The sequence below is a fragment of the Canis lupus genome, chromosome 22 (assembly GCF_048164855.1).
Source record: "Canis lupus baileyi chromosome 22, mCanLup2.hap1, whole genome shotgun sequence".
Taxonomy (NCBI): domain Eukaryota; kingdom Metazoa; phylum Chordata; class Mammalia; order Carnivora; family Canidae; genus Canis; species Canis lupus.
In genome coordinates this window covers 1,604,794-1,621,244 of record NC_132859.1, presented here as the reverse complement: position 1 = coordinate 1,621,244, position 16,451 = coordinate 1,604,794, and the positions used below count along the sequence as shown (strand labels likewise).

At 48.5% G+C, this 16,451-nt stretch overlaps 2 protein-coding genes across 4 annotated transcripts in view; one reads left to right on the top strand and one right to left on the bottom strand.

Moving 5' to 3' along the window:
- VEPH1 (ventricular zone expressed PH domain containing 1) overlaps positions 1-16,451 on the bottom strand; it is a 222,416-nt gene that overhangs the window by 171,527 nt on the left and 34,438 nt on the right. For all 3 annotated transcript variants that reach the window (XM_072792150.1, XM_072792149.1, XM_072792151.1), the window contains exon 4: positions 16,170-16,344. In XM_072792150.1, coding sequence (XP_072648251.1) covers positions 16,170-16,344 — 175 coding nt within the window. The remainder of the gene's footprint in view (positions 1-16,169; positions 16,345-16,451) is intronic.
- On the top strand, positions 621-6,429 carry PTX3 (pentraxin 3). The gene is made up of 3 exons (XM_072792148.1): positions 621-836; positions 1,281-1,571; positions 5,203-6,429. The coding sequence occupies exons 1-3, from the start codon at positions 707-709 to the stop codon at positions 5,814-5,816; spliced, it is 1,035 nt and encodes a 344-aa protein (XP_072648249.1). The 5' UTR covers positions 621-706; the 3' UTR covers positions 5,817-6,429.

Genomic DNA, 16,451 nt, shown 5'->3' with positions numbered 1-16,451 from the left:
TGGGATGATACAATTTCCACCTCACAGCAGCTCAGGAAGAGCAACGTTCCTAAAGTCAGCGCTTCCCTCTCCCCCGGTGCCGTCCTCCTCGAGGTTTGCGGGTGGGTGAGCCCCTCCCTGCGGGGAGCCTGCGAGCGGGCTCGCGCCTGCAGGGGGACCCAGATGCTGGGGCTGGGCTGGGGCTGGGGCTGGGGCTGGGCTGGGGCTGGGCCCGGGCCCGCCCCCAGCACCCGCATCCTCCCGCGCACGCCGGTCCCCCTGGGCATCAGCTCGCAGCAGCCCCGCTCCGCCCCGGGAGGCCGCGCGCGGGAAGGGGCGAGGCTCCCCCAAGGGCTGCGGCGCGGGAGCGGGGCGCAGAGGGGGCACGGCCAGGCCTGCTCCCCGCCCCCCTCCAGCCCTCGTGGGGACGGTCCCGGCCCAGTTTCCCCACCTCTTTCCCCTCTGACCCTCCTCCCGCTAATCTGGCTGCAGCATAGCCCCCGGCGGGCTGCTCTTGTGCAACGTGCCGGCCCGGGTCGCCCGCCCCCGCGCCCCCGCCCGCCCCCGCCCCGCTTCGGGGGGGCCCCGGGACGGCGCTGACCCCCGGCTCCCCGCAGGCGCTGCCGGCGCTTATTAGGGGCGCGGGGCCGGCCGCCGGTGTCCGCCGGTGTCCGCCCGGTGCCCGGTGCCCGCCCGCCCGCTCCCCTCCCGTCCCCCGGCGGCGGCGATGCGTCTCCCCGCGGTGCTGCTGTGCGCGCTCTGCTCCGCGCTGTCGCCGGAGGGCCCGGGGGACTACGAGCTCATGTACGTGGACCTGGACAACGAGATCGACCACGGCCTGCAGCCCACGGAGGACCGTAAGTCGGGGGGGGCTCGGGGTCACCTCGGCCGCGCCCCAGGGCTCCGCGGGGCCCACGAGGACGGGCTGCTGGGGAGGTCGGGGGGCGGCGGAGCTCGCAGCAGGAGCCCTGGGGAGCCTCGGGGTCACCTCGGCCGCGCACCCCAAAGGCTCCCGCCGGGTCCCCACGAGGACGAGCTGCTGGGGAGGTCGGGGGAGGTGTCGCAGCAGGAGCCCGGGGGCCGGGGGGGCTCGGGGTCACCTCGGCCGCGCACCCCAAAGGCTCCCGCCGGGTCCCCACGAGGACGGGCTGCTGGGGAGGTCGGGGGGGTCGCAGCAGGAGCCCGGGGTCGGGGGGGCTCGGGGTCACCTGGGCCGCGCCCCAGGGCTCCGCGGGTCCCACGAGGCCCACGAGGACGGCTGCGAGGACCGGCGGGCGGTGACGCGCGTGTCCCCGCCGCAGCCCCGCCGTGCGCCTGCCGCCCGGAGCTCAGCCGCTGGGACAAGCTGTTCATCATGCTGGAGGACTGGCGCGCGCGGGAGGGCACAATGCTGCAGGCCGCCGACGCCGTCCTCCGGGCCGAGCTGCGCTCGCTGCGCGCCGAGCTGGGCCGCCTGGGGACGCCGTGCGCGCCGCCGACCGAGGGCCCGGAGCCGGGGCGCGCCCTGGGCGCGGTGCTGGAGGAGCTGCGGCGCACGCGGGCCGACCTCCGCGCCGTGCGGGGCTGGGCGGCCGGGCGCTGGCTGCCGGCAGGTGAGCACGGGGAGCGCGCGGCCCGGGGGGCGGGGGGCACCTGCGCGCACCTGCGCTCACCTGCGAGCACCTGCGCGCACCTGCGCACGCCCCGCGCGGCGCCAAAACGCGCTGCAGAAGGCGGAGCCCGGGGCCGCTCCGTCGGGGCTCTCCACTCCCTCCAGGTTTCGGGGGGCTCTGGTCCCCGCGCTATTTCGGGGCCCAGCCTGCGTTTTAGGGAACCTTTCCTGGGCCGCCCCCCCCTCCCCTGCCTCCTCCCTGCGTGCGGGTTCTGAGCCTGAGGCTTGAGACTGAACCTGACCCCTGAAGGGCTTAGCGGGATTGCCTCCCCCCAAAAGGGGCCTGTGGGATTGACCAGCCCCGAGGGGGCCCCTCAAGTCCCGGAGGTTCGGGGGAGCCCTACATGCGCAGTGAGATGGGCTGCTGCGGGAGCACACTGGGAACCCTCCTCTCCCCAGGGACTTGCAGGGATGGGGGTGCAAACAGGAGAGAGGCGGTTCAAACCAGATAGGACTTCTTGAAGTCGCCCCCCCTCCTCCCCTGCCATCCTACAGGGATCTCCAAAAAACACATGTGGGCCCGAAATAACACGTTTGAAAGGTGGGTCAAAGAAAGGAGATTTGGAGCCAAAGAACACTCCTTTGTGGAGGCCAAAATCTCTAAGAGATAGCGGCGCAGGAATCCTTTGTTGGGCCATATGGGAAAATCAGGGACTTAGGTATGAAAACAACAGCTTTCCTGTGCCTGAGAACGTCGGGAACAGAGGAGGATGACTTACAAGCAGCGCCGCCCTCCTTAGAGTGGCCATAAAGCAGCTCAGCTGTTGGGGGGCAAGGATCCTAATGGTAAGCATGTGGGGGAGCATGTTTCATTTAAAGTTGCAGAAACCATAGCAGGGTGTCAGTCGTTCCTAAGTATTGGAGGACTTTATCAATGCTGAGCAGATTTTCTGGACTATTCAGTACAGTTTCGGAGACTGGAAAAGCATAAAACCAAATACACGATTAGCTCCTCAGTGTAAGTGACAAGGAGACAAAACATAATTCTGTGGCTATTCTAGTGGGTGACATTTCTTGTCTTTGGCAAAGCATATTAAAGTGATTGTACCTATGATGCACCCCCCCTCCCCAAACTGAAGAATTAACGCCAGTTTTCACTCACCTCTGTATACTGGTTAGAGCAGACAGGGATGTATTTCTGAATTCTAGAATGCTAATTCCTTATTCCATCCAATAGTACTTCTACCCACATGGTTTTATTTCCCCTCTCTTGGTTTCCTGCCAGCTTGGTTCCTCGGGGATTCCTAATTATTCTGTTGTCGGCCTCCTAAGAACCTGGTTTTAATTTTGTTTGGTCTTTGATAATATAATCAGAAAAACCTATTAGTTAAAAGCCATTTCATGAGAGAGTTTCTGACATTTTAAAGAGATATCAAGAGCTTCAATCACTGGTCCCCACCAAAAAAAAAAAAAAAAAAAAAAGCCACAAAAAAACCTGTGAACACGAAATTCCACTCCAGTAACTCACACAGCCAGTGCAGCCTGCAGGGGAGGCTGAGTCTCTGAGAGGCCATCAAGGAATGCTTTGGAATGCAATCCTGCCTGCCTGGGTTTATTTAAACAGGAAATCAGTTAATTAGACTGCAGTAGGCCCCCTCTTGAACACTCCTTTACTGGGACTTTACAGAGAATAATATCTCAAATGGTTATGCATATGGTGATCTTTTGCTCCGTGATCTTTGTTTCACTTAATTAACACAGAAAAAAAAAAAAAAAGAAAGTACTGATTTCATTTGAAGAAAGATTGTCTCATTAAGAATGAATCTTAAAAATCTTCAAAAATTCAAATTCTTCAGTGAAAAAGAGAATACCAAAAACGTGACGGGACCAATTTGTGCTTTAGTATTGTAGGTGCTTTGATACGATTTTTTGAAACTCAATATTTCTTTGACTATTTCTAGGTCCACAGCTATTTGGTTTTTTTTAGGGCCGAGCGTAGCCCCCCAGTCACTTGCAGGCATTTAGCGTAGTTGAACACGCTCTGCACGGACGCTGGGTGCCTCCAAGGTCTGTATATTCACTCACCGGTTGGTCTTTAAATGCTCTGGACGCCTGCATGCCAGAGCTATTTTATAATAAATCTTTAGTTTGTTATAAAGTGAATAGCTAGCCCTCGTTTAGATTAAAAAAAAAAAAAACAATTCTTTTTCTCATCTCTCCTACGCCTATGAGGTTATCACAAAGCAGAGCTCACCTATGAAAGGCTTTGGCACATTTCCCAGAGACACCTAGAAGGGCTTCCGTTCAGCACCTCTAGCTCCCTGACCAGACAGGTGACCTGGAGCTGAACTGAGGTGGGACTTTACTGAGCTCCCAGCCACCCACGGCTGAATGTCTCCTTCTCACTGCTCTTTAGCACAAATATGTTCTCGGCCAGGCCCTTTAGGAGAGCTCACTCTTCCTTAAAGGTTTTCTGTTGCTGCCTCCATAGTATTTATAAGCATGTGGACAAACGGAGCGTTTCTAAGCATACCCGTGGCCTCACAGTTCTTCTCCCGAGCACTACGTTCTTGTTGCTTCGAGGCGGACGATCGGTAGCAGGATGGGAGGGGCCGTTACGGAAAATAGGAAAGCCCGGAGAGATTTGGGGGCTCATCAAAACCTGCAGGCTTGCTGCTAGTAAAACAGACGGAATCCCAGCGCTCCTAGCCAAGTGCAGGGGTTCCCCTCCTGGGAAGCAGGGCCGGGTGCAGGCCAAGGGCACGGCCTCTGCAGCCGCAACGCCGCAGTTCAAAGCCCCCGTTTTACCACTTACCAGCTGGAAAGTGGAACCAAGTTGCTTCATGCTCTATGCCTCAGTTCTCTCATCTGTAGAATGGGAATATTAAGACCATCTCTTAGGGTCCAGAAATAGGATTAAAACCATCCAGGGCGGTAAGAACGGTGTCTGGGACCTAGGGAGTACCGGCCATCGTGATCGCTCGTTGCTGCTTCCGAAGGTAGCCTTCGACAGACTTTGCAGTTCACAGGTGTCTGGAGCACGTGGTATTTTACGATTCCAGCAACAATAGCACTGCCCTGGAGTTCCATTTAAAAACACGTCGACAGCAGGTAAAGGGTGAGCTAGGTCCATCGAATTTCAGAGGTGTTTTTGTCGTTGTTCTATGGAAGTTTGGTGAAGTCAAGAAGAGGGAAACAAGTCTGGCTCTAAGTTCTTGGAAACTACAGCGTCACTGAAGGTAACACGTGCAGGCCAAGGGCACGGCCTTGGCCATTTAACATTTTCATTAAAAAAAAGTAGCAACAGACCATCAGCTAATTGCGAGGGAAAGTAGTTATTAAAACATGGTTTCCACCATTTTTTGAGTTGGGACAATTTGGCTACTCTGCCCGCCTCCCTTCCACGTGGGGCCTTCACGGAGTAGGCCTGACAGTTGACCTTATTCCTCTTTCCTTTGCTCTGGAGGTCACACGGGAGGTCACACGCGAAGCTGCTCGGGTCGTGGTGGGCCACAGCATAGGATTTTCAGCTGTAGTCGTTCGAGTGCCGGGCGGAGACCCCTAAATGCTGGGATGACTTGTGAACGGACGCCCCTTTCTCTCATACCCTTGTCACGTTCTTGCTCCTCTAGGTTGTGAAACCGCCATCTTATTCCCAATGCGGTCCAGGAGGATTTTTGGAAGCGTGCATCCAGTGACGCCCATGAAGCTTGAGTCTTTCAGTGCCTGCATCTGGGTCAAAGCCACAGATGTTTTAAACAAAACCGTCCTGTTCTCCTATGGCACCAAGAGAAACCCGTACGAGATCCAGTTGTACCTCAGCTATCAGTCCGTGGTGCTCGTGGTGGGCGGAGAGCACAACAAGCTGGTTGCCAACGCCGCGGTTCCCCTGGGAAAGTGGACCCGCCTGTGTGGCACCTGGGAGTCCAGGAGAGGCCGCGTGTCCTTGTGGGTGGACGGTGAGCCGGTGGCTGCCGCGCTGGAGATGGCCACGGGTCACCTGGTCCCCGAGGGGGGCATCCTGCAGATTGGCCAAGAAAAGAACGGCTGCTGTGTGGGTGGCGGCTTCGACGAAGCGCTAGCCTTTTCTGGAAGGCTCACAGGCTTCAATATCTGGGATCGTGTTCTCGGCAACGAAGAGATAAGAGAGTCGGGAGGAGCGGAGTCTTGTCACATCCGGGGCAATGTGGTTGGGTGGGGAGTCACCGAGGTCCAGCCCCATGGAGGAGCCCAGTATGTCTCCTGAGTGTTGTGAAGCTCGACTCGAAGCCAAAGAAAGAACCTCACGTTTCAGACAGTTGGGAAGGTCTGAAAACCTCAGCGCGTGTTAAGAACACTTGAGACTAATGAAGGGGAGAGTTGAGATCAATCTTTATTTATCTGGGCAAAATTACCGAATAAACAGCTGAAGAGAAGGCATTGGGGAATGCTTGAGGGGATGTTGTTTCTAGACTTCACGCCACGGTGCTTTGCGATTAGTGCTGTGTCTCTGTCAGATAAACTCGCAAATAATTAAAAAGGACTGCGTCGTGGAACAGAAGGGCAATTGTTTCACTTTTCTTTGGTTAATTTTGTTTTGGCCAGAGATGACTTTTACGTTGGAAGGAACAGAAAATAACATTGGCTGTCCATTATTCACTGTTAACTGGCATGTACCTTATGATTACAAAATACGATGATGAAACATATTTATACTACGATGTGACTTAACAAATGCAAATGTAGTTTATGTGTCATAATCGAATGTCACTTTTTTGAGAAGATAGTTATATAAGTTATATTATAAAATGGTTTTGTATTAATTTTATTAAGACTATTTTTGTAAAGCTCTACTGTAAATAAAATATTTTATAAAACTACCCCATGTCATCTAATTTTATTTTATTTTATTTTATTTTATTTTTTAAGTTTTTTTTTGTTTTTTTTTGTTTTTTTTTAATTTATGATAGTCACAGAGAGAGAGAGGCAGAGACATAGGCAGAGGGAGAAGCAGGCTCCATGCACCGGGAGCCCAATGTGGGATTCGATCCCTGGTCTCCAGGTTCGCGCCCTGGGCCAAAGGCAGGCGCCAAACCGCTGCGCCACCCAGGGATCCCGTCATCTAATTTTAAATTTAAAAGATGTTTTGGAGCAAATCCGCACTCTTGAAGTAGGAGCTAGTTCCCAGAAAACAGTTCTAGTTGACATTGGTAGGAACAGACTATAGAGTTGTCGTAAGCTTTGGCTTCCTAGGAGTCATAAGCAAGAAATCTGATCTCGGCTAAGTCAGTTCATCTCTCTGGATTTTAGTTTTCTCAAATGAGAAATCAAGGAATTGAGGAAATAATGATGTCTAAGTCCCTTTGACCACATATGACACTCTGCCCTGTGGAACACAGAAACACACATAAATTATCAGAGTTCCCCAAATATCCGTGGTGAGGGCCATTCCTGGGAAGATCAAAGAATCTGGAAAAACAATGATTCCTGCCCTTAAAGCGTACCCCATTCTCTTACTCGTGCATGAAGAAAGGACGGTCAAGGTCCTTCACCCTACAGATGGGGAGGTCACTCTCCGCCACACTAGTGTTCTCCTGTAAATGCTTTTTGGGGCGAAGAGAAGACCATCCCAAAGCTGCTCCTGAACATCAGCAGCAAATGTAGAGCCACAGTGATGATGTGTTCGCCTAAGGACGGGTCTGGACAACCACGGGTCACCTCTGGTTTGTGAGATTTGGAGCATAGGGCCGGGACTAGTTATCAAACCACATTTTATAACTGACTAGTTGAGTGTCCTTAGGCAAGGTACTTAACTCCTCTGGGTCTTCTCAGTAAAACAAGGGGATTGGTCTCACTGCCTTTAGCCATAAGATGTCATGATTCTAGGAATCTTTGAGGATGCTCGTGATAGCAGTCGAGCTTCATCCCGCTTGTGAGACCCGCAAAATCAGCCTGATGGATCTCTAGGAAGAGTGTACACAGTTATGAGGCCGAGGGCCAGTCTCGGGCCCTTGGAGATTACACCGTGGCCAGACGTAAATCCTTCTTTAGCCATTATGTCCATGACTGGAATGCTTAACTGGAAGAAGAAACGCCGGACCCGACCATAAACAGAGAGTCAGGCATGCTTTCAATTTCCACATCTCAGCAGGAATTAGATCAGCTCAAGAGATCCTAGACGATGCAGGCCAAAATGCATGCAAACGCCTACGCCGACGGAGCTAAACCTGGGGGCGTTTTTAGTTTTTCTATGGGAATTACACATGGAGGGTAAAGAAGCAGCAGAGAGCAGAAAACCAAGCAATTGCTGGGTTACAGAAGCAGGAATTTCATCTGCTACAGCAGTAACCCTGGGTAAGTGTTCCAGGGGACTTCCGACCGTCTCCTAAGACCTATTTTCCCTCTTTTCCAAAGGAACAGAATTTAGGTTCACATGGTGGGTGTGTCCACTCGGGTGAAGTCTCTGTTTCCCAGCATCAGTGACAGCGAGGTGCGGCCAGGGGCCGACGCCCCGGCTGATGCTGGAATACACTGAATGGGATTCTCTCTCCCTCCTTCCTTCTGCCTGATTGGAATAGGGCAATGACGGCAGGAGTTCTGGCAACCTCGGCGGCGGGCGGTCCTGCCACCACACGGAAGGCGCCTGGGCTCCCGGGTGCGGAGCTGCCTCGCCAGGCCTGGGCTGCCTCTTCCTGCGCTGCTTTAACAGGGAGAAAACGGCACTTCTGTCACTGTAAATCCACCAGTGAGGGCCCCTGGGGGGCTCAGCCGTTGGGCATCTGCCTCCGGCTCAGGCCATGACCCCGGGGTCCCGGGATCGAGTCCCGCGTCGGGCTCCCTGCATGGAGCCTGCTTCTCCCTCTGCCTGGGTCTCTGCCTCTCTCTGTGTGTCTCTCATGAGTAAACAAAATATTTTTTAAAAAATCCACTAGTGTTTGATCACCTAATATGATCCAGGAGAACAATTTTTTTAAAAAATTGAAAAAACACTTTATCTCCTCAAAGCATTCAGAGACTACACTTAGAAAATACATTTTACAGGGATCCCTGGGTGGCGCAGCGGTTTGGCGCCTGCCTTTGGCCCAGGGCGCGATCCTGGAGACCCAGGATCGAATCCCACGTCGGGCTCCTGGTGCATGGAGCCTGCTTCTCCCTCTGCCTCTCTCTCTCTCTCTCTCTCTCTGTGACTATCATAAATAAATAAAAATTAAAAAAAAAGAAAATACATTTTACAAATTCTCAGTTGTTGGCTATCTGGCTTTTTTTTTTTTCTTAATATCATTTAATGAGTTCCGTAATGCATAATATTTGCAAAAGGAAGAGGTAAGAAATGTATAAAACGGAGATAAAATTTCTATAAAGAAGTATCAGTATGCTGGCTTAGTCTGGCACATTGGCAAAGAGTTTCATTTGCCAGAATGGTTGTTAAGGGCATCCCTATATCACAGCATTATTAAATAATTTTGTAAGATGACTCAAGTCACTACGAGGAAAAAATGCATTATATATATAAAATATAAAATATAAAATATTATGTGCATGTGCTCGTGTGACCAACTGTTCTGGTTTGCCTGGGATTGTCCCAGCTTCCACACCGAGAGTCCTATGTCCCAGAAAACTCCAGTTCTAGGCAAATGGTGACAGTCCGTCACTTTGTTACTCTAGTACCTACATATGTATGGGCGTCAGGACAATATTTTTGCAGAGGGATATATGAATATATGAACAAAATACAGTTGATACATTTTCCTTGTCCAATATAATCTAAAATTTAGTGAAATGTTAATTCCTTTAAAAATCTATTCAGAACCTTTTACTACAAAGGGTCTATTGCAGAATTTTAGAGTTTGGTATTTACAATTACTTAGTTAACTTCACTTTAACAATTACATTTGCAAAGAGAAGAAATTATCACTGATATTTTACTTTTTTGTTAAATTTTGTATCAGGAAGCTCTTCCTTCAGAAGCTTACTAAGGCCAAATGTTTCCAGAACTGTCTTTTAGCCACTTAACAAATAGCACTCAAAAAGTTAAAAATCTTGGGCAGAGTGATTATAAACATTCACGTCTATATTTGTGGATTCAATGAACTGGAAAACTGAGATTATTGATGCTTGCATTCAGTTTTATAGATCTGGACCGTGGAAGAAAGCGTGCTGGGCTCGGGCTGGGAAGTTCACCATTCGAATCCTAGAGCACCATCGCCGACCATCTAGAAGCCCGGCCTGCCAGCTAATCTTTCTGAGTCTCACATTAGCCAAGAAATTAGCGATAACAGGACTTGCCTCCCTAACAGAAGGGTTATTATGAAAATGACATAAAAACTGATGGCGAAAAAAAAAAAAAACTGATGGCGTATCTAATAGTACTTTGTAAACCATAACATGACATTTGAAATGAAAGTTGTCCTTAAAAAAGTTTTTCCAAGTCGTTCCCAGTGGGTTAAATTTAAAAAAGAAGCAAAGGTGCAAAAAATACAAACAAATAAGGGAATATAAAAATTCCCTTATATTGCGGATCATTCTCAGAGGCCAGCCCGCGTGTTCCTCGCTGGGAAGGCCTTATTTTACTTCACAGCAACATCTGCTGGTGGAGTCAAGAAGGTGCAAACCCTGGCCTGCAATTGATCCCAGCCCTGGTTAACAATTCAGAAGAGGCCCTTTTCTGTCTCAAGACGTGTCTCTATTTCTTGATCCACACTTGGTTGGCGTCGTAGAGCATCATTTTTAATATTTCCCTATGTGCATTATTATTCAGTTTGAATATTCTTAATAAGATTGCTTAGCAGCCTGTTTCCTGGAAATTGGATTAATACATTCTTTCTCAACAACCTATAATATGGTGAACTTAAAAACTTTGTTCTTTAAGAATAATTGTATTATGAATTTTTAATGGCTAAGTATCTCCCCAAGGATTATAAACTCCACAGATGAATCCGGTTCTGCCTTTAATATTTTAATATGGCCCCGGTACATGGCAGATGCCCAATTAGGGATGACAACGACAATGATGTTGATTATGATAATGATAAGAAGAATCGCTGTAACCCTGGATGAACTACGTGCCCGGCATTGTGCAAAGTATAACTTCTTTATCTACTTAGGCCTCACCTCAGCCTATGTGGCCCATATCACTACTACCATAATAAATGAGAGGTTGATTTTTTATCTCTATTTTCAGAGACAGCTCACCAATCAGTGGCTTGAAATGTTGTCTCACATAGAGAAAGAAATGAGGTGAATTTATCATAATTAACTAGACAGTCTCTTCTAGAGTATTGCCAGTAAGTCAGAAAGGAATTTGGACTCTTGCTGAGACAATATTACATTTTCTTTCCAAAGACTTTCTACTTAAGTTTCCAATCATTTGAGGTCATCTTGTGGTCTGTGCCAGAGGACCGGGTAACGGGCACGCTGACGGAGAGGCGTATTTCCTTATTACGTCCACTGATTCAGAAATGCAGAGGAAGAGACATCATTGCTTTTAGTGTTGAAGGTAGTGATGCGCGCATCACAGAGATCCAAAGCAAAATTTGGAAAGGGTTTCCCTAGATGCCCTCAAGTAACCCCTTCCACTTGGAGATATCCTCATTTGCAGGTTCTCCAATAACATTGTCAGCCTCCTGGGTAAAAGATGTGCTAAATGATGCTGTACTCAGCACTGCTGTCATATGCCAATACCAGGCAGGCTCTCCTAAGCATCTACATGGCAAAGAACAAGTTTGGAGAATTATTCAGGAATACTGAAAAATGACTCCCACCCTGAAAAGGTGATGTCACAAAATACTAAATTACTTCTGATATTATTTAAGCTGAAATAAATTTGTTACCTAAGTGACATCCTTGTCTTATTTTTTATTTTTATTTTTTATTTACTTTATTTTTTTGAAGGATTTTATTAATTTATTCCCGACGTGGGACTCGATCCTGGGTCTCCAGGATCACACCCTGGCCTGAAGGTGGCGCTAAACCACTGAGCCACCCGGGCTGCCCTTATTTTTAATTCAAGGGGAAGAACTTCGTATTTTCCCATTAAGGGTGATTTTAGTTGTAGGTTTTTGTAGATACATTTTATTAAATTAAGGATGTTCCTTTCTATTACTAGTTTGTAGGGATTTTTTTTTTTTTGCCATAGACAGACTTTGAATTTTACAAAAGAAGAAGATATACATATGTATGTAGGTGTATATATAGTAGTCTCTTAATTATAGATAATAATTTTATATACATATGTATATATACATATACGATATTCCCTTAAACAGTTTAAGGAAGTTCTGCAAAATTCTTAGCTCTCAAAAAACTTCCTTTTCATACATGGGTCCTGAATTTTTGCTCTTACTGATCGCATGACTTTTTAGTCTTTTACTGTGGGGAATTACATTTTGAATATTAAGACATTCTTATATTCCTGGGACAAACTCAACCGAATCGTTGTGAATTTTATACAATGAGGATAACAATAGTTCTTTCCTCATAAGATATTGGGAGGATTACATGAGTTAAAAGACCAGAAAATGGTACACAGGAAGCATTCAGCAAATATTAACTATTATTTTCCTTAAGCATTGCTGGAGTCATTTTTATTTGTGATTTGTGCATCTATGTTCATAATTAAAATGGGCTGGCATTTTCCTTCCTTATGTTGTCCTTTTCTTGTTTTGATATCACATATATACTAGCCTCATAGAATTAGCTAGATAATGTTTTTCAATTATCTGAAAAAGTTCAGTCAAGCCTGTAATTATTACTTGCATATTTGTTCTGATTGATCTATAAAAGTAAATGGGACAGGATTTTTTTTCTTTTGGGGGTGAGGGGGGTGGTTGATGTAAAAGTACTGACATAATTGCCTTATTTGTTATAGGGATATTCAGGTTTTTCTGGCCGTTAGCTCTTAAGTTTGAACCAAAGCAATAACGTTCATGGTTTTAATCTTTTCTCCAAATGGAAAGGACTTTTCAATTTCTTTCTTACTAGGAGAATTCAGAGAATACAAAACAGACAAATGGAGTCCAAGCAATTTAAATAAAATCAATTTCTATTTACATTTCATGTAAAAGTCAACATTATTACTTACATATTATTATTAATAATGAAAAGAAGTAAAAATTGGCTTGGAACAATTGAAATATTTGCCTTCAGGGAAAAATATATAAGCTCATTTGACAGTCCCTCGTGATTGACTCACAAGCATAAAGGAGGCATTTGGTTTGGAATCGGGGACAGACATATGTATAACACAACCTAAAAATATGATCAATGGAGTAATATCAACCAAGTAGAAGGAGCAGTCACCACTGGTATACCACAAGCCTTGCCTGGCCCCATCTGGTCTACTTTTCCATTAGTGTTTTTTTGTTGTTGTTTTTTGTTTGTTTGTTTTTTAAGATTTTATCTATTTCTTCACGAGACACACACAAAGAGAAGCAGAGACACAGGCAGAGGGAGAAGCAGCCTCCCTGTGGGGAGCCCGACGTGGGACTCAATCCCAGGACCCCGGGGTCATGGCCTGAGCCAGAGGCAGACACTCAACCACTGAGCCCCCCAGGGGCCCTTCCATAGCATTTTAAAATGAAGGTAGAGTGGTTCTGTTCATAAAAATTTAGATGCCAAGAACCTGGGAAGAACTGTAGATACACTGAAATGGGAGAATCATTGTCTAATAAGGTCTTGTTATGCCAAAGCAACGGGTTGAATCTTTAAAAAAGAAAGTCTGAAAGGATAAAAGTAAATACATAAAGCTGTTTGTTGGTACCCAGTATTCACTTTAAGCATTGCTGGCAACAGCCCTGGATTTGGTCGGGGGCAGTGATCTGCACCCCGGCGGGGGGTTCTACTGCAGTTGACCCCCATTTCCTGCTTTGGTGGTGTTTCATTACCCAAGCCCGGTCAGTGGAAATCCTGTATTCCCTGTCAACAAGGATGGATTGGTTCAGAAATGGGCATGTGGCCCAGGTCAGGTCAAATAGAGACAATGAGACTGGATATGGAGTTTCTTTGCTGAATCGGTGTTCATGATGATGTGAGCTGGAAACTGCAGAGGGCCATAGCATGGCGCATGGAAATCCAATCCAAAAGGATGCAGAGCTAAGTAATGACTTCTGGGACTGCCACTGAGCCCTGAATCAAGCCACACGAGAAGTCTGATATACTTATGCCCTTTTCAGTCATGTGTTCTGGTAAGAAGTTCTTCTTCCTCCCCCTCTTCTTCTTCCTCTTCCTCCCCTCCTTTTCCTCCTCTCCTTTTCCTTTTCTTCCTCGTCTCCATCATCACCATCACCATCACTGTCATCATCAAGCTATTTACACCTGGGGTTTCTATTACTTAAAAAATACTACTAATTGGTAAAATGAGATAATAAAGGTGCTTTGTTAAAGGAATTTCTGGGAGGACTAAACGATACAATCCATATAAAGTGCTTAATACAGTATTTGGCATAACGAGAGCATGAGATAAATTTTAGCCATCGTAGTTATAATTGTTACTATAGTCATTATTGCTATTGAGTAGATGACCACTTGGTGGGGATTTAAGCATCGCCTGGGTAATTGAGCTGAATCATGTTAATGTCCCAACACAAGATTCCACAATTTTTGTGATTGTAGTCTCGTAAAAAAAAAAAAAAAAAAAAAAAAAGATCGAATCAAGAAACTGCCATACTTGAGCATTTTCTGTAGAAGTAGAAAAATGGGAGAACGCAGATTAAGGTAATATAAGCTAAAGAGAAAGATCTAAACGAGAGAAAACGATAGGCAGAGAAAAATAAAATCCCAATGATGGCTCCCAAAGCTGGTTGGGAATCAGGGAAGGAAAGAAAGAGAAGATATAACAAAGATTTGTAGATCAGAAAACTTACCGAGAGACAGGGAGATCTCCTCTACTTGGCAGGTCTAAGTTTGATGGGCTCACGTGAATGGTTGTGGAGTTTAATAGACACATTAGTCTTAAAAATCTAAGCCCTGAAATATGTAGTCCCAACTTCTCATAAGTCAGATTATCATTTCTCTTATGGTAATTTTTATAATGCCAGATCAAATAAACTGAATCATTTGTTTGTTTCAAATGCTTGCCCTGAATTCAGAAAGTGCATTTTGTGTTTCAAAAGATTTGTCATTGAAAGTGCATTAAAAAACAAAAACAAAAACAAAAGCAAAAAAACCCCAAATACATGAGCTACGTTCTTGGCAGCTACAAAAAAACAATCATTTTTTTTTCTCCAATAAATCTGTTACTTGCAAGTCTGACTCGCATGATTTTAAAATGTATGGTGTGTATAAGTGTTTGTAATATCCTATCAAATCTGTCCCAAATACGTAGCCAAGGTGGTGAAAAAAGCATAACCGGTTTTCTGAGCTTTTAGAAAATTTAGTATCACGATTAAAAGTCAAATTAGCAGTTCGATCCCATAGCCAAAGAGAACGAGACATGAATGCTACTGACTCGTAATACCAATGACAGATCTTCAGAGGGCATTTCCAGGGCTGTGCCTGGGGTCGGACATTTGTGGGCACCTAGTAGACCGCTGAGGTGGCTGGTCAGATGGTGCAGAGGGGGAGCGTCTGGTACGATAAAAACAACCTTAGGCCTTGGAGGGCCACCGTCATCCTGAGAACCGGATGATTGGTTTCTCGCCAGCCTGACTCAGCTGGAGAGCTGAGCCCAGGAAAGAGAGAGAATGTTTTGGGCACAGCACAAGGATACATTTTACTGCAAACTTGGGAATGGTTTGGCCTCGGGAGCTAAGCAACCCCACTCTGAGGCCTGTCTACCAAAGTGGGATGCCAAGGAGCAAGACAGGCGTCCCCCCGACCCGATCCTGCCACAGGCTGCCACGCGGAAGTGGGGGGCTGAGGACTGGTGGCTCCCGAAGCTCTGGGGGTAGCGGCACAGAAGGACAGGTGCTCCCACCCCGGCCAAGGCAGTGCACAGTGAAATCCGCTCCTGGGACCTCCGGAGGAGCAGCCACAGGGTTTGCGGGGCCTGGGGTGGCGGGAGGCACAGCCCAACAGCCTGGGCTCAAGGCCCGGTCTGGATACCCCCGAAAGGGCGCATCTGTGGGGCCCCCTTGGGGACTCTACGAAACACTTGGTCTGGGAGAGCTTTACAGAGTTGATGTTCAACTCGAGCACGTGGGGTGTGTGGCAGTAAAACGTGGGCCGGATGCTCACGGGCCTCCTACATTTCTGCTAATGGCAACTGGGGACATTGGATGCATATCAAACAATACCGTATACTGTTCTCCGATCCCAAATTTAAAAAAAAGAAAAGGAAAAAAATGTAAAGACATGACTTCTGATAGATGTGAAACCAAAGGAAACAAAAACCCCAACAAACCGTAAGGCAGAGAGCAGCGGGACTGGACTAACTTGGTCTCTTCCAGTCGAATGTGGAGCAGGGAGCGGGGCGTCCGGCTGGACTTCTCGGCGGTGGGACCGGACACAGTCACGCGTCAGGCCGGTCACCGCTAACGTCCCTTGCTTGGGGACCCAGGGTGCGAGGGGCGCCCGGCTGCCCCGAGAGCAGGGGCGGCTCGGCGGCCGGGAGCCTCCTGCCCGGTGGGGGCGCCCCGGGGCCCGCGGCCCGCAGCCCCCCGCCCGCCCGCCGCCCGCGGCCTACCTCGCAGCGCGCTGTCCACGATGGCGTCCGTGTGCCGGGCCAGGAGGCCGGCCTGCGCCGTGGCGGCCAGGGCCAGGTAGCTGGACACGCTCCCGCACACGCCCGCGTCGCCGCTGCCCAGGAACTTCGCCGCCACGGGCACGGCCAGCGCCGCCACGGGGGCCCGGCCGTAGTTCTGAGGGAGCACAGGGGCACACGGGGCGCTCGCTGGGCCTCCCGCGCCCGCCCGCCCACCCCACCCCGGCTCCTCCGGGCGCGGCCGGCAGAGCAGGCCCCGAAGGC